This window comes from Miniopterus schreibersii (genome assembly GCF_964146895.1).
Source record: "Miniopterus schreibersii genome assembly, chromosome: 3".
NCBI lineage: Eukaryota > Metazoa > Chordata > Mammalia > Chiroptera > Miniopteridae > Miniopterus > Miniopterus schreibersii.
Window position 1 is genome coordinate 9002471 of NC_138103.1, and position 24690 is coordinate 9027160.

The following is a 24690-nucleotide window of genomic DNA, read 5'->3' on the forward strand; positions in this document are numbered from 1 at the left end:
TGCCCGGCCGGGCAACAGAAACATATTTTCAAAAATAAAATAAAAACTTCTGTTCATTAAAAGGCACCACAAAGTGAAAAGGCATGACACAAACAGATGCTTGCAACACAAATCACTGACAAAGGTTTAATCTCCAAAAAAGAACGCTAAGAAACAATAAGAAAAAGACAAGCCATTCAACAGGAAATTTGACGAGAGGCGAGAAACTGTCCTGGCCAATAAACATGTGGAAAGTTGCGTTGATAATCAGGGAATGAAAATAAAGCCACAAGCAGATCCTACTTCAAACCCATCGGACTGACAAGGCCACCTCTGGGTGGGGACGACCTCACGCTCACACGGCGCTGGACCCCCAAGCGCACGCCTGCTCCACGCGCGTCTCCAGACTGGCTTTTCCGCAAGGTGGGGGAGGGGATCCCCCCGCCCAGCCTAGCGCGGGGCGTAGCTCAGGCGTCAGCCCCGTGGGGGGCGTGGTCCAAACCAGTAGTTGCTTAGCAACCGCGGGTAGTCGCGAGACCCGGCTGTGCGGGCGCGCTTCCGCCCGGCCCCTGCCCGGGGGAAGTGACGCTCGGGGGCGGGGCTGAGGAGGGCGAAGGCGGTGCGGGCGGTGCGGGTGGTGCGGCCGGGAGCTCGCGGCAGCAGGTGAGGTGAGTAAAGGCGGCCTCCTCTTCCTCCTCGCTTGCGCACTACTCGGGGCCCACCTCTTCATTTCTGTACCCGGGATCTCAGCCTCGGTGACCCCAGCCCTGGGGGACCCCGCCCATGTTCGCGCCCACCTCCCTGTGGTATTCGAGTCCACGCGCGTCGGTGAAGCGATGTGGGTGGAAAGGCTGCAGCAGAAGCTGGGGCCAGCCAGTCCCGGCGGCTCTTCCAGCCCCAGAGGGTCAGCAGACCCGGTTTCCGCTGCTCGGACTTAAGTTGCGTGGAGTTTGAGCCTCTTTCCCCCAAAGACAGAATTTTAACTCCCGGTAGGAAACTTCCCGCCCCGTGTTGCCTGCACGATAGGTTACACTGGCCATCGCTATTTATCTTCTTGAGGGTGCTGCCTGGGTTGCTTGAGATTAACTAAAACCATGTAATACGAAAACGGAATGTCCATGAGAAGTCTCTCACAAGGGTCAGGACATTGTTAAACTGGCAGAGTAACCCAAAGCTCGGCTGATGTTTACTCGTCTGTAGGGAAGAGCGCTCGTGTATAACCTGTCTTACTGAACATAAAAGCCAAGCAGAGTTTAAAAGGGGAAAAAGAACATTATCGGCCTGTGAAAGAGTTCCCAGCTCCTCCGTGAACTGATTGGCCGAGAGCTAACAAGGAGAGGGTACGCCTTTGAACAGAGTGATAAGTTATCAGGGTAGGCACTTGCAGTTACTTGCTGTTCTTTAAGAAACCCTGTGATTTCAGCTGAGGAGCTCGTGTTTTGTGCTCATCTCCAAGTACTGGGCTGCTAATGTCTTTCTAATGACTTCCAGATTGCGCCACTTATTTCGTTGCAGTTTCTCAGTGAGCATCCAGCAGCTTAGAGTAAACAACAAATACTGAGCGTCTGCTGATTGCCAGGCATAGTTTGAGGTGTGAAGATATAGCACTCAACAAAACAACTCCCATCCTCAAGGAACTTCAGTTCTACAGGAGGATACAAATAGCAAATAAGGTAAATAAGCAAAATATGGATCATGCTAAAGAGAAAATGCAGAGCAGGGAAAGATGAAATAAAGGAAATGACCCTGCTGTCAAGTGGACATTTATTAGGGCATTTTACCAGTTTTCCGGGTCTATGTTGCGTTGATTGGAGTGCTTTTGACTTCAAGTGTCAAGAAACCATTAAAACTAGTGTAACCTATGGAGGGAATTCCACTGGCTTTAATACAGGAAAGTCCAGGGGACCAGGAGTAGATGGGGCTAAGGGCTTACATGAGATCAGGATTTGGTAATGTGGTGCAGGTGGGGTCTTATTGGTCCCCTGGTCTCCCACATACCTTCTCTTTGCCGTTTAAATCTGTGTTGGTTTTTTCCCTCAGGTGTCTGCCTTCATTCTACTTGTAGTAGTTACCTGCTGCTGTGTAACAAATCAACACAAAGTTTAATGTGTTTGTCGATGTAAGAATGTCCAAACCTATAGAAAATTTTTATGAGTTTATTTGAGCCAAAAGTGATGGTAATTGCCAGAGAGCAAGATTTCAGATGCTCTGGAGAATAACAGTTTTGCAGTTTTTATGCATTTGAGATTAAGGAGTGAAAATAGGGAAGATTATGTGGAGGTGGGAGAAAGCAAGGCGGGGATCCAATTGCAGGACAGTTAAGATTGTGTGCTCTAGCCCTAGCCAGGTTTGCTCAGTGGTTAGAGCATCTGCCCCAGGACTGAAGGACCCTGGGTTCGATTTCGGCCAAGGGCACGTACCTCTGTTGCAGGCTCAATCCCCAACCCCAGTCAGGGTGCATGTGGGAAGCAACCAATCGACGTATCTCTCTCTCTGTCTCCCTTCCACTCTCTAAAAAAGCAGTGGAAAAAATATCCTCAGGTGAGGATTAAAAAAAAAAAGATTGTGTGCTCTCTTGAGGGTGGTCACAATTTCGAAGGACAGGTTTGAAAGGAGGCATTTCAAAGGTGTGTTAACCTACAGGCACAAAAACAATGGACAGGGCTTGCTTAAAAACCTTTTACCAAAGAAATTACAGGACTGGGGTATGACTACCCACCATGACCTACCCAGATAGGAATTTATGATTTATTACTTTATTTCATCCACAAATTCAAACACATTATCTCCCGATTTCTATGGGTCAGGCATTCAGGAGTAGCTTAGGTAGGTGATTATGGTTTATCACCTACGGTCAGTGAGTGTGGATGAGTATAAAGGAGGAGGTCAGGTTCGAGTGGGTTTTAAAGGTATGTAGGAGTTACTAGATGAAGTCAGGCAGAGGAACAGTGTATACAAAATATCAGCAGTGTGACTGGGAAATAGATGTTGGGCATAGGGTTTTAGGAGAGATGGCACTAAAGGTAGGCAAGAGCGAGGTGGTGAAAAGACCTAGAGCCAAACTGGGGTGCCTGAACTTTGTTCTAAAGTTGTAAAGGGTCTCTCAAGAGTTTTTAAGCAAGGGAATGACATGATCAGGAGATGTCTTAGAATGCTGTCTCTTGCAGTTTCAAGGAAATATTTGAGAGGGCTACAGAAGTCCAGGTAAGAAGTTATAGAAATAGGATCTAAAGCAGTGGCCGTTGGAAGGAGGAGCTAAATCGAAGAGATAGATAAGTTACAATCTGCAGAATTTGTTGGATATTGCCCTGGCCAGTGTGGCTCACTTAGTTGAGCATGATCCCATGCACAGAGAGGTCTGTTCCCTTCCAGGTCAGGGCACATGCCCAGTTTCAGGCTCCGTCCCCAGTAGGGGGCGTGCAGGAGGCAGCCGATGGGTGTTTGTCTCTCTCCCTCCTCCTCCTTCCTTTCTCCCTCTAAAATCAATAAATTTTTAAAAAAGATTTTTTTAAGTGGGAGGGGGAGGGTACTGATTCCTAACTGAATAACCTGAAGCAGATGCTTTGGGATCAAGTAACAGCTAAAGTGGAGCAAATTTTTAAATTTTTAAAAATTGATTTGAGAGAGAGAAACATTGATTTGATGTTTCACTTATTTACATATTCATTGGTTGATTCATGTATGTGCCCTGAACAGGAATCAAACCTGTCACCTTGGCATATCAGGGACAACACTCTAACCAACTGAGCTACCCTAGCCAGGGCTATGGAACAAATTTTTAAATTTGGAGATGGGGAATGTGGGAGAAGTGCGCTGGCTTATAGGTAAAAATGATCATGTATGTGTTGTTAATTGTTGAACCTGGGTAATGGGTACATGGCCTGGTGGTCTCTACTTTTATGAATATGTAAACATTTACATGACAAAAAGTTTTTGTTTACAGTGTTTTGGTTTTTTTAATCCTCACTTGAGGATGTCTTTTACTGATTTGAGAGAGAGAGAGAGAAAACAACGATGTGAGAGAGAAACATACATCAGTTGCCTCCCTTATGCACCCCGACTAGGAATCAGACCCTCAACCTTTTGGTGTGTGGGGCAGTGCTCCAACCAACTGAACCACCAGCCAGGGAGTGACAAAAAGGTTTTAAAAGTAATGCTTAAGAAAAATAAGTAAATTGAAGATAGGGCCTACTCGTCTTATAGTGTTGATCAAAAGTGATCAAGCAAGAGTTATACGTCATCTTTTTGAGATTTTGCTTTTCCCTTTTCCCTTCCTTAATGTAAGGATAAAAGAAACACTGATTTCTGGGGGAGTCAAAGGAAATGAAATCTGCCTTAGAATTCAGGGAAAAGGCTTACTCTATGTTATTTTCTGGACAAGCCTGCACAGTTTATTCTATGTAGTAGTTATTTGTCTGAAATGCAGATAAATATTCCTCCTTAACTTATTTTAAGGAGGTACTGTGAGCCATCCTCAGGTACTTCAAAAGTTTTGCACTTTGTAACGGAAAGAAACTGCGTGTTGAGGTCTGTGAGAGCTGCTGACTGCATTTGCTGTGATGTATTTGCCATTATCTGGGCACTATGACCTTAAAATTTTCCCTCACTTGAAATATGATTAAGGGCCTATTCTTTGTCTTGGGCTTATTTGCTTGGTGAAGTGAGGAAATAGTTGTTCAGCTGTAAACAATTAAACACTAGCCGCCATTGTCTGACTTTTGCTTTGCTCAGTGGAAAATCCAGTGCTGCCTAGTTGGATATTGTGGGTGTTTCCCAAATAGTCACGTGGAATTATCAGAATATTTGGGCCACTCTTGGCCATGACACAGGTCTCCTAATGAAACTGCCAGCTTTAGGGCCAAGCATTTGAGCACACTTGATATAAGATGAGTTAGAAATTACAGATCATGAAGTCTGCAAGAAGACAGGCCCTGGAGTGAAGAGACCGATTGTGCATTATTTATTGCACTTGTCGTTTTGTCCAGGGCTCCATAAACCTCTCTCCCTTACATTTAACTGACATTTACTGAGTGTCTGCCACATGTTTGGCACAGGGGATGCAACAGAGTCCTCCAGCCCTTAAATAGCTCTCAGGAGGAGTATCAGGAGTGCTTTGAAAGAAAAAGGCCAAGTTCTCTGGGGTGGAAGGTGGCTAACCCCAGGTCAGTAGTGCTCACACAAGGCTTGATGCTGCTCCAGCTGAGGCTTAGGGGACAGAGAGAGGGCTTCCCAGGTAGGAAGACCAGCATGTGGAAAGTGTTGAAAATCAATATTCCTTACTGGTCAAGTCATAGCACAAGCCAATTGGACAAAGGCAATTTAATAAAACAACACAAATGCGCAGTGAATACTGTAGTGTGTCCCCCCCCCCTTATTCATGGGGAATGCATTCCAAGAACCCAGTGGATATCTAAAACCACAGATAGTACCAAACCCTATATATACTATGTTTTTCCTTTTATTTTCGTACCTATGGTACAGTTTAATTTATAAATTAGGCACAGTAAGAGAAAAACAATAATAACATAATGAAATAGAACAGTTATAACAATATACTGTAATAGGTTATGTGCATGTGGTCACTTGTTTCAAGGAATCACTTGCCATTTAATATTTTCAGACTGTGGTTGACCATGAGTAACTGAAACCAAGGGTAAGCGGGGGACTACTCTACATGACAACATGCAGCGTATACTGTTCTATTCAATTCCTATTTTTCAGAAAATAGCCCAACTGGGTATAAATTAGGGGTAAAGTTCCCCCAAAAGAAAGAAAGAAATCTCTCCTCTCACCCAGACCTTAAGGGTGACTTTTGACCTCATCAACACGTAGTGCCAGAGTGGTGAGGTGATTTTTTCAGTTTTTCAAGCCATTGACAAAAGCCTTTCAGTTTTTGTTACTAGGTGGTGAAGCTAGATAGTAAAGTTAATCTATAATCAGAGCTTTCCCCTAAGTATTCCTTACATATTTTCTCCATTAAAAAAAATTATTTCCTCCAAATGTCTCCTCTGCTTATATAAATGTATTTTTTTCCTCTCTCCGTTTTTTAATTCGCAGTTATACTTTTCCCCCTCTTGTTTTGTTTGTTTAAATTTGCAGTAGCCTTTGATTTAAATAGTGTCCACTTTCTAATACTGTGGTGGAGGAGTGCAAGAAGTAGATGTTCAGAGTGACGGGAAGCATCAGTTGGCTATGCTAGAATTCTGGGCACAGAGGCCAGCTGCCTTCATTATCCCGCACAGCGCTCACACTGTAGGACCAGGCTCTCAAAATTCTCAGGTGTAATCTAAGTTATGCCTTTAAGACATGCAGTTAAAAATAAAAATTTTACTTAAACCAATTTAAAAAAATATATATCTTTATTTCTTTTATTTGTATTTTTTAAATATATATTGATTTCAGAGAGAGGAAGGGAGAGGGAGAGAGAGATAGAAACATCAGTGATGAGAGAGAGTCATTGATCGGCTGCCTCCTGCATGCCCCCCACTAGAGATCAAGCCCACAGCCCAGGCATGTGCCCTGACTGGGAATCAAACCACAATCTCCTGGATCATAGGTCAATGCTCAACTGCTGAGCCCTGCCTGGCCAGGCAAATTAAACCAATTTTTAAATATGCAGACTTCCTTTTAGGTTCAAGTGCTTAACTCTGAAACCTGATCTCTTTGACTCGTTTGAAAATTCCTTTTTAAAATGCTGTAAAATTCAAAATTTAAAAATTGGAGAGGAGGGAAGTGAGTCGGGTGGATTTTTATTAAAGTACCTTGAAATGACCTTTTCTTGAAAAACAATTATCAAATTTTAGTTGAAAAACTTAGACCCCCTACTTTCATAGTGTCTGTAGAATTGCGTTATCTGTTCTGGCTGTTTTCCAGTTTTCCTTCTGCCCTTGGTACAATTTTTATACTTTCTTTCTTCATCTATTAAAAACATTTAGAGTGAGACTTTTTTTTTTAAATTTTCTGTTCTCTCTGACTCAGTAAACACTTGCTAGAGAAAAAACTCTGAGAAAAAGGAGACACCCTTTATTTCCTTTCTGCATGTACTATAGCATTCCTGCCCTTAAAAAGTTAATGAGCTGCGTTAACTGTTGTTTTATTTTATTGTTTTTCCCCATAATTAAGAGTTTCCACCCTGCATGGCATAGCCTGTGCACTCTGGGAGTGATACGGGAAGGGGGAGCCTAGCCCTTGGTGGGTCTGTTTGAGCCAGCCAGTAGTGTGGGTTCTTGACTTCATGTAGGAAAAATTCCACAACGTGAGTTCAGGTGACTATGAGGGAACATTTATTAAAACTGTGGACAGTAAAACAAGAAAGGGCTTAGATAGAAGAAGCAACTGGAGAGCCTAGGCTGGGCTGCTCTAGCTCTCTGGGAAGTCAGAGGAAAGGGGGCCTTGGGATCAGCTTCTGGGGTTAGCCTGGGATGAGCTGCTGCTGCCCATTGCTCCCCTAGTTGCAAGCCTGGTGGAGTCCTTGAGGGTTTAGGAGATGCATGCCTGTGGGGGAAGAAGAGAGGAAAGGGAATGGCGGGGGCTACTCCACAGAGCAGGAATCTTAGGAGAGGTCTTGAGGGAGAGTTTCAGCAGAATATTCATCAGTTTTCTAGGTGTGTTCCTCCAGGGCCATGTTTTCCACCGATTGGTCAGTCATTGAACCTGGTCCTGGTGTCACCCACCTGATTCTGACACTTTTCTAGGTCTGGAGCTGAAATATAACTGAAGTCTAGATGTTATCTCTAGGGAGGTGACCTTCTGTACCTGTTGTAAATTGCTCTGCCAGTTTGTTCAGCTCTCTGTCTCAGTTTCCCTATTCCACTTGTCCTGGCTTACTGGCCTGTCTCAGGAGGACAGGGGTGGCAGCTACAGTGGCCTTTAACAGACACACCCACAGTAGCCGGGTGTGTCTGTTTCCTCATAGTTCCTTAGAGCCAGGGGAATAGCTTTGAAAATCCATGCACAAGGATTATATGTTTGTTTCACTTCAGGTTGTCCTTAGAGTCACATCTTTTACCTTAATATGTGTCATATTGGTACATTTTCTTTCTCATCCCTCACATTTTTCTTCTTTTTTTGTTTGTTTTACTGGATCTTAAGTCAAAATGTAGACTTTATAGTTATCATTTCAGAAGCTCAGAATTGATAGGAGGAAATTCCAATCAATGACAGTCTGAAAATCCTGTGACTCAATTTCTAATTTCTGTCCTCAAGACCACCAGCTTTCCCTGGCAGGTTTGGGTCAGTGATTAGAGCGCGGGCCCTCAGACTGAAGGGTTCTGGGTTCGATTCCGGCCAAGGGCACGTACCTTGGTTGGAGGCTTGATCCCCAGCCCCAGTCCAGGCATGTGCAAGAGGCAACCAATCAATGTGTCTCTCTCACATCGATGTTTCTCTCTCCCTCTCTCCCTTCTGCTCTCTCTGAAAAGCAATGGAAAAAATATCCTCAGGTGAGGATAAAAAAACAAAACAACTACAAAAAAACCCACCAGAGTTTTTAGAAGTGACAAAAGTACATTTCGTGCAAATGAGGTAAAGATACAAACCTCTTAATCTCATGATCTTTTCCCTTTATTATTTTTTCTTTACCTGGTATATCTTCACAGCTTTTATTTTAGATGAAAACTGCTTAACTTCTTTTTGGTATCTGGAAAGCATTCATTTAATTTCATATATAGGGTGGGGCAAAAGTAGGTTTACATTTGTGAGTATGGGAAACACAGAGTTTATTCTTGTATTATTATTTTTTAAAATATGTCTTTATTTAAAAATATGTCAATAAAGAGGGAGAAAGGGAGCGAGAGAGATAGAAACATCAATGATGAGTCATTGATCAGCTGCCTCCTGCATGCCCCCCACTGGGGATCGAGCCCGGAACCTGGGCATGTGCCTTGACCAGGAATTGAACAGCGATCTCCTGCATCATAGGTTGATGCTCAACCACTGAGCCACACCGACCGGGCTATTTATTAATTACTGTATTATTTTCCATAGGAACAGCTGTAAGCCTACTTTTGCCCCACTCTGTGTATGTGGACAAATATGGATTTTGTTTCCTTTTAAGATCTGTTGACTTGACATGAACAAATGTTAACAGTTCCCTGGGACTCCTATTCTCCAGACTTCTCACACTGAATTTTGCCAACTTAGAGATACACATTTTTGTCCCTAAGCTGGACTTTCAGGAGCCTCTGTCTTTTAGTGGACATAGTTATTTAAAGTCCATATGCCTAGTGGCTATGGGTCTTTCCTGTGCTAGTAAATGAGGAACCAAGAAACACACACACTTGATATCAGGGATATAGTTTGTCCAGGTGTGTGGTTTGCAGATACCCCATTGTGGTATTAGAGGCAAAATACCTTTAAGTTTCTCTTATTCCATCTTTTTTTTTTTTGGTTAGGTTAATCCTCACTGGAGGATATTTTTTCCATTGATTTTTAGAGAGAGTGGATGGGAGGGAGGAGGGGAGAGAGAGAAACATCGATGTGAGAGACATGTCGATTGGTTACCTCCCACAGGCGCCCCAACGGGGGCCAGGGATCAAACCCTCAACCCTTCAGTCCACAGGCCGACACTCTAACCACTGGGCCAAACCAGCCAGGGCTCTTATTCCATCTTTATCTGGAACTTAACTGTCAGGAAGAAGCCTCTTGTACTTTATTTTTGAGTCTGTTTAGATCAGGTCTCCATGGCAGGGCCTGTAGCTCTCCCAGCTCCATAGCTCCCGCAGGTGCTGCTACTGCTCCAGGAAACCAAAATGATGACTGACAATATTCATAACTTTTCAGAAAATGTAAACTGACAGGTTCAGGAAGCTGAGCAAACCTTAAACAGGATAAACCCAAAGAAATCCATGCCAAGACATTATAATTAAACTTCTGAAAACTAAAGACAAAAAAAGAACTGACAGGTTATTTATGGGGAAAACAATTCAAATGACAGTAGCTTTCTTGCTGGAAACCTTGGGCCAGAAGGGAGTGGCATAACATGTGTCAGGTGCTGAAAGAGAAGAACCTATCGAACCCAGAGGGCTTGTTTTGTTTGTTTTTTAATCCTCACTGGGAGATACGTTTTTTATTGATTTTAGAGGGAAAGGGAAGGGAGAAACATCAGTCAGTTGCCTCCCAGATATGTGCCCTGACCGGGGATCAAACCTGCAATCTTTTGGTACATGGGACGATGCTCCAACCAGCTGAGCCACGCAGCCAGGACAACCCTGAGTTTTTTTCGTTTTGTTTTGATTTTGGGAGTATGTTTATTAAAGCTTGGGACAGTGAAACAAGAAAGGGCTTAGGGTAGAAGAAGCAACAGGAGAGAGACAAGGTGGGGCTGCTGTTACCTCACTGGAGAGTCAGAGAAAAGGGGGCCTTGGGGACAGGTTCAGGGGGTTAGCTGAACGAGCTGAACCTTCCCGTTGCTCCCCTGGTTGCACGTTTCGTGGGGACTCCTAGAGTTTAGGAGAAAGAAAATTCATTTGAAAGGGAGATTTGAGCGTGTGTGCCTCAAGAAGGGCTCACCTCAAACCCTGAGTTTTATACCTGGTGAAATGATTCTTCAGGAATGATGGAGAAATAGACACTTTCAAAGAAAGGAAATAAATTTGTTGCCAGTAGACCAATTGTAAAAGAATGACTGAAAGAAGTTTTTGAAACAAAAGAAATGATAAAAGAAAGAATCTTGGAACATTAGGGAGAAAAGAAAATAGAAAAAGCAAAAATATGAGTTTTTTAAATTGGTAGTTGAAGCAAAAACTATAATATTGGTGTGGTTTACACTGTATGTAGAGGAAATATTTAATACAATTATACACAGGGGTAGGTAAAAGGACTTAAAGGGAGGTACGGGTTCTCTACACTTCACTTGAAGTTGTAAAATGCTGGCATCAGTAGATTGCATTAAGTTAGGTGTGTCTGCTGTAATACTCAGAGCAACACTATAGGTAAATCAAGCTGGAGGTCTAAGCAACATTCAAGTAACCCATAGGAAGTCAGGAAAAAGAGAACTGAAAAACAAAAAACAGGGAACAAACTACTAAAAGGCAAATTAAAGGCCTAACATCGATAATTTCCTTGAAAGTGAATGGTCTGAAAATAAAATATTGGCAGAGTGGATTTTAAAAAAATATTCTAGCTCTGGCCGGGTAGCTCAGTTGGTTAGAACATCGTTCCAATATGCCAGGGTTGCAGGTTCGATCCCTGGTCAGGGCACATACAGGAAGCAACCAATGAATGCATAAATAAGTGGAATAACAAATCGATGTTTCCCTCTCTCTCTTTCCCCCTTCCTCTCTTTCTCTCTAAAAATAAATAAGTAAATAAAAATTTTTTTGCCCTGGCCTGTGTGGCTCAGTTAGTTGAGCATTGTCCTGAGCACCCAAAGGTTGCCAGTTGGATTCCCCGTCAGGGCACATGCCCAGGTTTCAGGTTCCATCCCTGGTCGAGGTGCATGTGGATGGCAGCCGATTGATGTCATCAATGTTTCTCTCTCACATCAATGGTTCTCTCTCTCCTCTCCCTTCCTCTCTCTCTAAAAATCAATAAAAACATATTTTTAAAAATAAAATAATTAAAAATTTTATACTATTTTTCATTACTATGTACCCCCTCTCTGCCCTCTTCCACTTCTACCCACCCCTAATTTTTTTTTTTAATGATACATATGTTGTCTAAATGAAACCTACTTCAAATATACTGAAACTGAATTAAAAGTAAGAGGACGGCCGTAAAGCCTCAGGGTCCCAGCTGGTTATGAGCCCAGCCATGTAGTCGCCTGCTGCTTCTTTCCTTTCAACATGATAGATGCCTCTGTGTCCTTCTCCAAGGACTTCCTGGCAGGTGGAGTGGCCACAGCCATCTCCAAGACAGCATTAGCGCCCATGGAGCAGGTCAAGCTGCTGCTGCAGGTGCAGCATGTCAGCAAGCAAATCACTGCAGATAAGCAATTCAAGGGCATTATAGACTGTGGGGTTCGTATCCCCAAGGAGCAGGAAGTCCTGTCCTTCTGACGTGGTAACCTGGCCAATGTCATCAGATACTTCCCTACCTAAGCTCTCAACTTTGCCTTCAAAGATAAATACAAGCAGTTCTTCCTGGGTGATGTGGACAAGAGAGCCCAGTTTTGGCGATACTTTGCAAGGAATCTGGCATCAGGTGCTGATGGGGCCACCCCCTTGTGTTTTGTGTATCCTCTTGATTTGCCTGTACCCATCTAGCATCTGATGTGGGTGGGCAAAGCTGGAGCTGAAAGGGAATTCAAAGGCCTAGGTGACTGCCTATTTAAGATCTACAAGTCTATACCAAGGCTTTAATGTGTCTGTGCAGGGTGTTATCTACCAAGCAGCCTACTTCTCAGTGTCTGTGACCCTGCAAAGGACATGCTTCCAGATCCCAAGAACACACATCTTCATTGTCTGGATAATCCCACAGCAGTGGCTGGGTTGACTTTCTAGCCATTTGACACTGTTTGTAGCCAGGGCACAAAGGAACTGATATCCTGTACTCAGGCACACTTGACTGCTGGAGGAAGAGTGCTTGTGATGAAGGCAGTGAAGCTTTTATCAAGAGTGCATGGTCCAGTGTTTTCAGAGGCATGGCTGGTGCTTTTGTGCTTGTCTTAGATGATGAAATCTAGAAGTTCACATAAATCATTTCCTAGTCTTCCCTCCCCTCAGCCGCTGTGAATAGGCATGCTGTATTATGTAGCATATCTTGGACATTCTTGACAGACTGTGATCTGTTTATCAGTGGCAACTATTTACTGGTTGAAAGTGAGAAGCAATAATATTCCTCTGACCAGTTTTCTCTTAAAGCCAGTTCTGTGATGGTGATGGGACTCAATTATATTTTTTACTTCAGTCACTCCTAATAAACAACAAATTTGAAGAAATGAAAAATATCTGAGCCCTAGCCGTTTTGGCTTAGTGGTGAGAGCGAATGTCTGTCTCCGAAGGGTTCTGGGTTTGATTCCAGCCCAGGGCAGGTACCTTGATTGCAGGCTTGATCCCCAGCCCCAGTCGGGGCGAGTGCAGGAGGCAACTAATCAATGTGTTTCCCTGAAATCGATCTTTCTCTTTCTCTCTCTCTCTCTTTCTCTCTCTCTCTCTCTCTCTCTCTCTTTTTCTCTCTCTCTCCCTCTCCCTCCCTTCCTCCCCCTCTCCCTCCCTCCCTCCCCCTTCCACTCTGAAAAGCAATGGAAAAAATATCCTCGGGTGAGGATTAAAAAAACAAAGAAAGAAAAGAAAAGATGTTACTGTTCTGCTGGTATATCAGATATTTTTCTTTTTTAGTACAGCATACAGATACTCACTTGGGGCTGGTAAATCTGCCTCTGGTTTATATGGCAGCACTAGGTATACTAAAATTGTATTTCTGTAAAGAACACCAATACTCTTAGTTTGCTTAGGAAATCTGCAAGCTGAGAAGTCTGAGGAGATCTGAGGATGACTAGGAAAAGCTCTCTTCCTCGGTTAATGTAGAACTGCAAGTTCTAAACTACCAGTATCAGCCCTACTGTCCAAAAAGTCCACGCAGCCCAAGCTCAGTCTTCAGCTTCACATCGGGAAAGCCAAAAGCAGAGGGCCACTGGCCACAGTGGGAGCCTGCTCCCTGCGTGCTCACTGCCTCCTTTTTTCCACATTTGTGTAACCCCCTTGTAGAAAATAATTCCTATAGGGGCAGGAGGTCGAAAGACTTGACTGGAAGACTTTTAAGGAGCCTTCCTTGTAAAGAGCTTATGTTCCTTAGTGAAGTTCAGGTTTTAAGAATCTCAAATAGTAGACCCTTGACTCCTTGGAAAGCTTCAGACTTGAAACAGTTCTTTTAACAGAAAAAGAGGAAGCCGGTGAAACAATTGAGATCTCCTAATGTCTGGAGAAGAGTCACATTTTAAAAACACACTTTCTGTGTGTCAGTACACAGAGCATTACTGGAGGGAGCCATGAGAAACTGCTACCATGCTTCCCCTCTTGAGCTTGGGGGCCACAAGAGGGAGGGAGATTTATGCTTTTACATCTTTTTTTAAATATATTTTTATTGACTTCCGAGAGAGGAAGGGAGAGGGGGAAAGAGAGATAGAAACATCAATGATGAGAGACTCATTGATTGGCTACTTCCTGCACGCCCCTCCTTGTAGATCGAGCCCGCAACCCGGGCATGTGCCCTGACCGGGAATCAAACTGCGATCTCCTGGATCCTAGGTCGTCGCTCAACCACTGCGACACGCCTGTGGGACTAACATGTTTCAAATGCATTATGTATATTGCTGACTTAAAAAAAATAAAATCCCAGACCACATCAGTACTAATTGCTTTGCACTGTCCTTTGTTCTTAGTTTTAGGGACCCATGTAGTGTAGGGTTTCTGAGACTGATGAGGAAAAGGAGCAGTTTAGCCTGATTGGGCTCTGCATTTGGATTTACTTTACCTAGCTTGCAGACAATTCCAAGGAAAGAAAAACACCCCAAAAGCGGCCTCAGGCGGCTTGATTACTGGGAGAGGCTCTTCTTCCCCTTGCTTTACTATCCTTCTGGCTGGCAGTGGGGGTGGAGTCTTCACCCTAGAGGCCAGGAAACAAGAGAAACCTAGTCATCATCTGATAGCAAAAATGGAATGACCAGACAAGGGAAGGGCAGAGAATCCTGGCTCTGGAAGGACCTGCATCCTTCACCGGATGCATTCACAAGCTGCCTGAGATGCATTTCACCAACAGCTTTACAATCCCTAGATCGACCTGTGCAGACCCAACCACCAGATGTACCAGTGGCTGTCCGGAAGCTAATGTTGAACACGTCTTCCAGGTGTTCCTGCCACAAGGTAGGTCTGGGAAACAAGGGTCAGAGACTGGATGGGAATAGTGTGTCATTTTGAGCAGATGCCCCTCATTCTTGCACAGATAGTGGTAGGGTGGTTTCCTGCTGTCTCCTGGTAGATGCTCTGGCTTCTGACAGATGAGAGCAGTTTTAGCTCTGAGAGCTTGAGTTTCTGGCCCAACATTTTAAAGCTCATGAGTAAGAGAACTTTAAAGATAGAGCTTTTAAAATCAAGAATTTTAGAATTCTGATTTCTCATTCAGTTTTCTTTCCTTTGCCAAAGGAATTTGTGTTTTAATTAATTCAAACATCTCATCACTGGGGACAAAGTGGCCAGATTTGCTGAGTAAGCAGCTCTCCTGTTGGTCAAGCCCGTTCCCAGGTTCTGTTGCTGGCGCTTTCCCTATTTACCCTCTTAGACGACCTGCCCCACCTCCCCCACACCCATGTCAGATGCTTGGGTTTAGTGAGGTCCCTGGTCATGAGTCACTGTTTGATTTCCTGAGTTCAACTTACTACCTTTGACAGACACACCTTTTCTAACTTCTAAGATGTTAAAACTTATATCTCAGCACTCAGGAGAACATACACAGATTTGTTTGGTTTCCTTTTTAAATTGTGGTAAAATGCACAGGATATAAAATTTATCATCAGTGACAGTGTATTCACAGTGTTTTACAACCACCACCATCATTTTTATCACCCCAAAAGGAAACCCTGCATCCATTAGCAGTCACTCCCCATTTCCCCCAACCCCTGGCAACCACTCATCTGCTTTCTGCCTCTATAGACTTGCCCACTCTGGGTGTTTCATAGAAATGGGATCACACTATGTGACCTTTTGTGTCTGGATTATTTCACCGAGCACAAGTGTCTTCAAGGTTCATCCATGTTGTATCTGAGTGCTTCATTCTTCTTATGACCAAGTAATATTCCATTGTATCGAATTACCACATTTTGCTTATCCATTCATCTGTTGATGGACATGTGGGTTGTTACAAATAATGTAGCTGTGACTATTTGTCTACAAGTTTTTGTGTGAGTCTGTTTTCCTTTCTTTTGGGTTAGAAGTGGAATTGTTGGATCATGTGGTAATTCTGTGTTTAACTTTTTGAGGAACCGCCAACTGTTTTCCAGAGTAGCTGCACCATTTTCCATTCCCACGAGCAACGTACAAGGGTCCCAATTCCTCCACATCCTCACCCACACTTGTCATTTTTAATTTTTTTAATTAAAGCTACCCTAGTGAGTAGAGAAGTAGATTTTTGAATGAATTGTTTTTATTAAATGGAAAGAAACAGTTAAGGTCAGAAAGTAATAAGTTTATACCCAAAACAAACGTCTTGTCTCTTTCCAGCCTTCTTTAGCGCATTTTTCTAAAGAGAACCAGTCTCTGCCGTTCCTTCTGGGTTTTAGCTCCGTTTGACCCATGGCATAGTCTCATTTACCCATTTTGAATCATCGATTTCTATTAGGTGAAGATTACAGTTCACTTTGGTCCATATGATCCCTTCCCTTCTCAATATAATCTGTGTTAGTTAGGACACTGTTTAAAAAGGGTCAAACACCTTGCCTTACACAAGATAGAAGTTTGTTTCTTTCTCATATAATAGAGTACAAAGAACTCAAGGGTTGATGGTGGTGATTTCCAGCTACCAGGGACCATGGTTTTTCTGTCCTGTGGCTTCACCATCTTCAAAACTATTTTCCATCTTATTTTCCAGGGTGGCCACTCAAGGTTTCCTCGCCACACCCACCCATGGTCCAGCCACAGGGAGGAGAACAGGGCAGGAGAGAGTTTGTTCTTGCCCATAAAGGCTCAGAAATTGTGCATAACCCCTGTGCCCATCCATGCAGCTGTCCACTTTCCTCCATGCGACTTCTAACATATTTTATCTTGTTATTAATAATAATGAGCTAGTGTTTCAGTGCTTCATATGTGTCAGGTACTGTTCTAAATGCTTTCTATTCACTTACTAATCTAACCCTTAACACAGTCTTCTAAAGTAGATATTGTTTCCCTTTTACAGATAAGGAAACCAGGCGCGGTCAGATCAAGGAGCTGCCCAGGTCACTGAGTGAGTAAAGGGTCCGTGACCCTCTAGGGAGCCCTACCAGGCTGTTCCATCTGTACTTCAGGCTGGCAGAAGGCTGATCAGAGGTGCCCAGCCTGTGAGCTGGCAGGGCTTTGTTAATGTTTAGTGTATGGGCTGATTATCAGCCCCCGCCCAGTGCTGCCCTGCTTGTCCCAGGGTCAGTGGACAAGAAACATCAGTGTATGAAGGTGAAAATATTCCCTGTACTGGCTCTTACGAGCAATTTGCCTTTCTGACTTAAAGACCTTCTCAAGGGGAATCTGTGACACCCTAAACATTTATTTAGCTCTTATTTCTTGGACTGGTAGCCCACAGTCAGCACTGTAGCCATGCTCCTCCGACACTGAGAACAACACTGAGAACATAGGGCCTTGCCCGGCCAGGCGTGGCTCAGCGGTTGAGCATCGACCTAGGATCCAGGAGATGCAGTTTGATTCCCGGTCAGGGCACATGCCCAGGTTGCGGGCTTGATCCCCACTGGGGGGCGTGCAGGAGGCAGCCGATCACTGACTCTCTCTCATCATTGATGTTTCTCTCTCTCTCCCTCTCCCTTCCTCTCTCTGAAATCAATAGATATATTTTAAAAAAAAGAACGCAGGGCCTTGATGATCATATTGTGCTGCCTGCAGCTCTTGGCCATCTCTTGTTTCATTGGCACAGTGATCAGAAAGTAAACTGGGATGTGCGCACGATGGACAGCAAGGACGTAGAAGCTGAAATCCACCCCTTGAAGAATGAAGAAGGGAGGCTGCAGGAGAGCCTGGGAAACCAACTGAAAAAGGAAGGTCACCTGAAAAGTGCACCCCCACAGTCCCGCCTCTCCAGGTGCCGGACGGTGGCATTTTTCCTCTCGCTGTTTACATGCCTTCTGGTGGTGTTTGTGATTTCCTTCATCATCCCGTGTCCAGACAGGCCGGCGTCACTGGGGATGTGGAGGGTCAATTACAACACAGCAGGTGCGCCCCCCCACACACACACACATTCTCTCCTCCGGGCTGAGGGCAGGGGCAGCATGTGCGTGCTGGAGCCTGGAAGTCATCTTTGACAACCAACTCTCAGTGGCTGCCAGTCTTCCTAAAGGGCTAAAATTCTAGTTGGCTTAGCTAGAGCAAAGCGTACTCTCATTTCTCTCACAAAAGTGGCAGTCAGGAGTTGTGGCCTTTATGAAAAGCAACTGATTCAGCCTCTCTCTGGACACTCCACTTCTTTCTTAGAGTTTCCTATGCTTTTGTTATTATATCAGAATCATTAACGAAACCAAAGTCAAAGACTTCCCGGTGTTTTCTGCTAAGAGTTTTATAGTCTTAGCTCTTACCTTTATGTCTTTGGTGCATTTTTTGTATGGTGTAAGGTACGGGCCCATTCTTTCTTTTGGTGTTTGATTTTAAAACATATAGTTTATCTTTTGAGTCATTGAATGAAGGGAAGGGCTAGACCTTTACGAGTACGGAAGTGTGGTCTCGATCCCAAACTGACGTAAGGAGGCATTCATTCCTGAACAGAAGCTGCGCAGACATCCGTTTGTGGTACCGGGTGTCCCACTTGCTCCTTCCTAAAAATTAACCCCTGATATTGTCATCCATCCTGTGCATGAGGAGTGGCTGGCATTCTGAAGAGCTGTGGGCAATGGCTAGTCCCTGTGGTGATCTCGTAGTGGTGGGTTCTAACTGGCGCTGTACCCTGAGGAGCAGAGAAGCAGGTCATGTCAGACATGCCTGCAAAACAGAGTCTGCTTTTCTTTTTCAGTCACCTACGATTTTCTGGCCACAGAAGACATAAACAGGGACAAGGTCCAAGATGTTCTCTTTCTTTATAAAAATACCAACGATAGCAACAATTTCAGCCTGTCCTGTGCTGATGAAGGTAACTTTGTTTCTACCCAAAGAAGGAGGAAGTCACTGGGAGAGGAGGAGTCCTTGCTCTTCCAGTGTTTGGGGGAAGCTTTTGGTGGAATTTCTGGAAATCGGCATTGCCCTTTCTTCATAGCAGGACTAGAAAGAGACAAGGCCAATCTCAGCACCCACCCTGTTTGGCTGTTGACCCCCATGGGTCTGGGTGGGTAAGGGGCCCAGGTATAAAGGCAATGAGCCTAGGCAGTAGGGGCTGTGGCAGGGGCGAGGTGTTCAGGAGAACTGGCAGTGCGTGGTCTATGTGCACGGCCCCACAGAGTTGGGTCTGTCCCCTACAGGCTTTTCGTCTCCCTGCTCCTTTGTGGCTGCTGTATCAGGGGCCAACGGCAGCATCCTCTGGGAGAGGCCCGCAGCCCAGGATGGGGCCCTTGTGTTGTGTGGTGTCCCCCGGCCAAAAGACAGCGGGGCATCTTCTGCCTGCATCCTCGTGGGCAGACCCGGTTCTCTCATTGCAGTGGACTTATTTACAGGTAGGCTGGTTCTCTCTGCACCTCCACCTGGGCCTCCTCAGGCAGGAGGACCAATGCCAGCATGCTCTGAGAAGGGTCAGCCTTTGCTCTCAGGCACTGTGATTGGATGGAAAGGATGGTTACAGAGTGGAAGGGAACTCCCATGTGAGGACTCGGCTACTTAGCAGTCAACACCAAAGCTACTCTGACATGTCACGTGCCATTGTGTCTTGTCACCTCCTGTTTAAATCTTGCTTGTGGGAGCACAGCAGAGCCCTTCCTGTGGGGTGCCAGAGATGAGGGGAGGAGCTTGGCCGCTCCTTGTTATAGGGAGTAGGAGTCCACAGCCTTCTGCAGCACCCAGGGCAAGGGGAGATCTGGGCCTGTCGGTGCTCTCGATGTGAGGGTGCTCCTCTGTGTCTTCTGTAACTGGCCGTATTTAGGCACCAAGGAGATGGCTGCTCATACCTCACCAAGGTCTTGAGGAATTTTGTGCCTTGACGCTAGATTTGGTAGGTATTAACATTTCCCTTACAAGTTGTGGTTCTGAGATATGGAGGAAAATAAAGAGCAGGTTGGAAATATTTTGAGAGGATCAGTTTTTTAAAAAGGACAAGATTAACCCCAGCCAGTTTTGCTCAGTGGTTAGCCTGTTTTCCTGCAGACTGAAGGGTCCTGGGTTCGATTCCAGCCAAGGGCCCGTACCTCGGTTGCAGGCTCAATCCTGGGTGCTAGTTGGGGTGCGTGCTAGAGGCGACCAATGGATGTGTCTTTCTCATATCCACGTGTGTGTGTGTGTGTGTGTCCCATTCCTCCACTCTCTGTAAAGCAGTGGGAAAAATATCCTTGGGTGACGATTACGTCTGGGTCAGAAGCCGTTACCTCAGAACCTGCAATCCCCTGGTTTAACCCTAAGCACCTTTGTTCTCTTCTGTGTGAAGGCCAAAGGCACAGGCCATTCAGCCAGGACCTTTGTGGGGGCAGAGGGTCCACCTTTGAGCCCAGCAGCAGACAGGTCCTGAGGGGCCTAGGGACATGGCTAGGCCAAGCCCTGTCCATCCAGGTGGGGAGGGTCAGCATGGGCCCTAAGGTGCTCTAGAGCCAAATGTTAGAAAATGGCTAAACAAAAAAAGGTGTGGGGGGGTGGGGAGTTCTGCGGTTTCCAGAACAATACTTTAACACTGTTAAGTCAGCCCCTGGTCCTTTGCACATGTGCCCGTCAGTGTGTTCAGCAGTCTTGCCCTCACTGCACCTGCCTCAGCCTCCCACGGGCAGGTATTTTCATTTCCAAGCGGGAGTCTCTGTGCGTCTGCCAAGCTGCTGCGGGAGGGGCTCCGGGGCCAGCACCCGGTCACGTGTACTTGCTTTTAGGGGAGACCCTGTGGAACCAGCCTAGCAGCTTCGGGAGGAATGCTTCCATCCTTAGCCCGCTACTCCAGGTGCCCGACCTCGACGCCGACGGGGCCCCAGATCTGCTGGTCCTCGCCCAGCACGACAAGGAGGTAGAGCTCTCCTCCCGAGCCCCCGCAGCCTCTCTCGCCTCTGCTCCCGGGGCGCTTCCACTTCCCAGGAAGAGCTTGGGTCTGGTCGCCTGTCTGGGGACTTGCCCGAGGCCTTGTGCTCTGGCACCTGCAGGCCCAGCACCCTGGGGCAGCCCCATTCCTGTCCACAGCTTCTAGGCCTCCCGACAAGGGGGTGCGCCTCCCCCTCAGCCGCTGCTGTGGGCGAGGCTCTGCGGACAGAGGGGCCTTGGCGGGGGAGACCGCGCATGCTCCCAGGAAGGGCGCCCACACGGCCCGGACATCACACACTCTTAAAGCGTCTGTCCCCACGCCAGGGGAATTTTGACCCCTTTCTCTTCCCATGTGCTGCAGGTTAACAGCTACATCTATTCAGGCAGCACCGGGCACCAGATTGGCGGCCCAGCCAGCCTCGGTGTGGAGGGGACCCGCGGCTTCCTGCTCTACGTCACTGGCGCAGGCGCCCACTACGTCCTCCTGCCCTGCGGTGCGCTGGGTACGTGCTCCCACCCCGGCCACACAGCGGCCTCCCCTTCAGGGCCGTGCTGCTCTCAGATGAGCTCTGGGCCCTGGAGAAAGCAGAGTGAGCAGCTCTATAACTGCTGTGAGGCTCGTTGGCTCCTGCTGTTATTCTAGGGATTCAAATTCATCAGTGACAAGCTGAGAAAGCCACAGAGGGCCTCGTTCCCCCATCCCAGGCTCAAGGAGGGCACCACATGTCCCTAGAAGTGGGGCTGATGGGGGTGCATCCTCCTGGTCCCCCAGCAACAACCCCTTATGACCTGAGGCTCTTCTGTGTTTTGAGTAGCAAATTCCCTCTGTGGCCACTCTGTGAAGGGCATCTATGAAAAAGTGACCGGGAGAGACAGCCTACTAAGGAGAGACCCCAGCTGGGAGGACATGCTCAACGCCACCAACCAGAGGCTGCTTTTGCACAGGTTTGTCTGGGCGGCATCACACAGGCCAGGTCCCGTTTCTTAGTGCTCAGAGCAGTCGAGGGGCTGAGGGCCTTGCTGCTGGTACTGTGAGGCCATCCTGGGCTCAGACACAGGAATTGGGCAAACGGAGGCCACATTAAAACCAGGGAAAGGTCCCCGACAGTGGGCTCACCCTCTCCCCAGATCCAGTGAGGGTCTGCTTTTCTGTTCTCCAACTTGAGAGCTAAGGATTACAGGACTGCACGTGGGAGTCTGGTGGACAGGGCTTGGGGGAGGATCCCTGCCTCCAGCCTCTGTCTGATCTGCGCCCCTCCCATATCCTCTAGCTCTGGAGCCATCCACTATCTGGTGAACGTTCCCGGGAAAAGTGGCGAGGACCTCCTCCTCGTGAGTTCAGAGTCCTGTGTGCTGCTAGACGGGCAGGAGCTGGCACTCAGGTGGACCTTCAGTGCACCCCAGGTCCTCAGGTAAGGGATCTTCTCCAGGAACCTGTGCAGTTGTTGCAAGCCAGGCACTGCCAGCCCACCCCCTGGCAACCCTGTTTGGGTGAGAGGACCAGTGTGCTTCTGTCAGAGGCCTCTTGCTGGTCACCTGGTACTTCCCTTCACTGAGGGCCCAGTGAAGCCCCCTTTGCTTCCCATCCAGGGCCAGATTTGGCCAGGAAGAAGATGGGTGGCATACTTGTCCCCAGGTACCTCCTCACAGAGCCCTCGTGACTTCTCCTTCCCTATTCATCTAGAAAACCCATCTTTGGTCACTACAAACCTGACACCTTGGCCGTGGTCATTGAAAATGGAACCGGCATTGACAGACAGGTTGGCTGCACTTCTTTTTGTGGTCCCACCCTTGTTTGTAGCTGAGGCAAATTAGTCTGAACAGCAGACAGGGCTGTGGCCTGGAGGCAGAGCTGGGACAACTGGGGCCTCAGAGAGTCATCCCAGTCAGCCTCAGGGAGCAGCGTGTTCAGGGCTGGCCCATGTGCCTGTGTGAGCCCCACCATTAACTGCCCCATGCTGTCCCCTTCCTCCCCAGATCCTGCTCCTGGACCTCAGCACTGGGGCAGTCCTTTGGAGTCAAGCCCTTCCAGGCTTCCCTGGGTACCCTCAGTCCGCCAGCCTGCCAACTGCAGACCACCGCTCAGCCTTCTTCTTCTGGGGCCTCTACAAGCAGGTCAGTGCCAACCAGATGGTACAGGCAGAGCACATGATCAGAGAACATGTGCCAGGAGCCAAGTGCCAGGGCCAGAGACCAGAGGCCTCTCTTAGGCCCCTCCTCGAGCTAATTGGGTGGCTGGACATGCACAGATAAATAGAAGCCGTGGGAGAGTGGGTGGATGAGGCTGCGCCCTGGCCACAGGGAAGGCTAGGGCTTGGGTCTGCCCCGGGGGTGGGCAGGGGGGATCTGGGAAGAAGTGCAGTGTACTGGGGAAGGCGGGGCCAAGTTCCAGGTGGAGCACACCAAGAAGGATCAGGGTCAGGTTGGGGGAAGAGGGATGCAGAATTCAGTTTGGTGTTTTGGGGGACACCAGGCAGGGACCCCAGTGGACACAGCTCTGGGAGTGGTCAGTGTGTCAGGAGTGTCCCATAAGGGATGAGCACAGCACTGCCCAGCTACCACGCCTAGGACACTCAGTTTCTTGGCCCAGTCACAGAGATGTCTGCAGCCCTGGTCAGTCTCATATCCCATTGCTGGTGCTCATTTTAGGAACCCAGAGACACACAGCACAGCCTGTACATGTTTCACCCCACTCTGCCTGGCATCCTGCTGGAGCTGGCCAACATCTCTGCCAACATCGTTGCCTTCCAAGGTGAGTGTGGCCTCGGTGTAGCCTGAGCCCAGCGCACGGGGAGGTCTGCTGTGTCTGGTCCCGAGACCTGACAGCTGTGTCCTCCACAGTGGCCCTGTTCGAGCCCGGCCGCCATGCCGCCTGCATATTCCTTACGGGCCCCTCCAGCCCAGATGTACCCGGCCTTGTCTCCATGGCCAAGCACAAGATAAAGGACCTCGTCCTGAGCAGCAGGGTGGTTCGCCTGACTGAGGGTGGGCACGACAGTGACCAGGCCATCAGGGACCGGCTCTCCCACCTGCGGTACCGGAGCGAGGCCTAGATGCACAGCGGCCGGAGCACATGAGAGAGGCTCCAGCCGCTGAAATTAAACATCGTAGGAAGTTGGCCCTTCGTTCATTTGCTCTGTACACTGACTCCCCACTCCTGAGCCTGGTGACACTCTCCACAGGGTCTCCTTAGTACCCAGGGATGTGGGTGGGTGAGGGGACACCCAGGCCTCTCCTGCCCAGCATGCTGTGTCCTTACACAGGTCCTCACTCTGTGCCCCACTGGAGTCACATACTCAAGGCTAGCTGCCTTCACAGTGGTCTCCCTGTGGGGAAAGCCCAGATCCATCCTGCAGAAGTTCCCTCCCCACTTCCCATCTGAGCTCTTCCTTCTCTGCACTGTTGCCCTGTGGTCATGGAGCTCAGAGGGTGGTGGTCCCTGGGGTGGCCTCGGCAGCAGCTGGGACCTGAGGCAGTACCAGCCCCCGGCCCTTCCCAGGGCAATGAGGGAAGACTAGCATGGTTGGTGGCGACTTGCCTTGGGGAGCCCCTTTGACCTGGCCCATGAAGAGTGGGCCTTGTAGGACATGATGAGTGGCACTGCTCATGGATGCTGTAAGGGGAGTTTACACCCTGTGCTGGGTGCTTGTGCTGTGAATTTCCCAAGGAACTGGCCGTAGGACGCACACTGGGGTCATTTTGCACCCTCTCGATACACAATGGAGCCACTGGTCCCTCTGGAGTCCCTGCACCCCTAGGTATAGCCAGCTCTCCTCCTTCCTGGTGCTCGGACATCCCCAGCATTGGTGTCACCTGATGCAGGACTCACCTCTGTGCCTTGTTGCAATCCCAGTGCTGCTGTGATACACTGTGCAGCTCAGGCAGCCCAGGCAAAAAAGCAGCCTGACGACTCTGGGTACCATGGAAAGAAACCAGAATAAACGGT

The 24690-nt window shown here is 47.4% G+C and overlaps 1 protein-coding gene and 1 pseudogene across 13 annotated transcripts; both read left to right on the top strand.

Moving 5' to 3' along the window:
* Window positions 1–491: 491 nt before the first annotated feature.
* FAM234A (family with sequence similarity 234 member A) lies at window positions 492–23862 on the top strand. Of its 12 annotated transcripts, none has more exons than XM_081133553.1 (15): window positions 567–647; window positions 1471–1652; window positions 14692–14780; window positions 16807–16854; window positions 17533–17828; window positions 18619–18735; window positions 19061–19252; window positions 20603–20733; window positions 21106–21247; window positions 21560–21689; window positions 22016–22156; window positions 22429–22504; window positions 22722–22859; window positions 23394–23496; window positions 23586–23862. In XM_081133553.1, exons 5-15 carry the CDS (start codon window positions 17564–17566, stop codon window positions 23795–23797), a joined length of 1647 nt encoding a protein of 548 aa, XP_080989679.1. In that variant the 5' UTR covers window positions 567–647; window positions 1471–1652; window positions 14692–14780; window positions 16807–16854; window positions 17533–17563; the 3' UTR covers window positions 23798–23862. The 12 variants fall into 12 exon arrangements, with proteins under 12 accessions (XP_080989684.1, XP_080989688.1, XP_080989679.1 ...); XM_081133559.1 differs by having other exon boundaries at window positions 576–647; window positions 17446–17828; XM_081133561.1 differs by having other exon boundaries at window positions 577–647; window positions 1495–1652; window positions 17446–17828.
* Window positions 11763–12611, top strand: LOC308555064 (ADP/ATP translocase 2 pseudogene; annotated as a pseudogene). Its single transcript has one exon. The product of its transcript is annotated as an ADP/ATP translocase 2 pseudogene (transcript).
* Window positions 23863–24690: the final 828 nt, after the last annotated feature.

What these genes read in the sequence shown, in the direction of transcription:
- FAM234A (XM_081133558.1), top strand. Translation starts at nt 17,564, where the DNA reads ATGGACAGCAAGGACGTAGAAGCTGAAATCCACCCCTTGAAGAATGAA. An exon ending in TGCAGTGGACTTATTTACAG is followed by an intron (nt 19,253 to 20,602) that starts GTAGGCTGGTTC and finishes ACTTGCTTTTAG; the next exon opens with GGGAGACCCTGTGGAACCAG. An exon ending in AGTGCACCCCAGGTCCTCAG is followed by an intron (nt 22,157 to 22,428) that starts GTAAGGGATCTT and finishes CTATTCATCTAG; the next exon opens with AAAACCCATCTTTGGTCACT.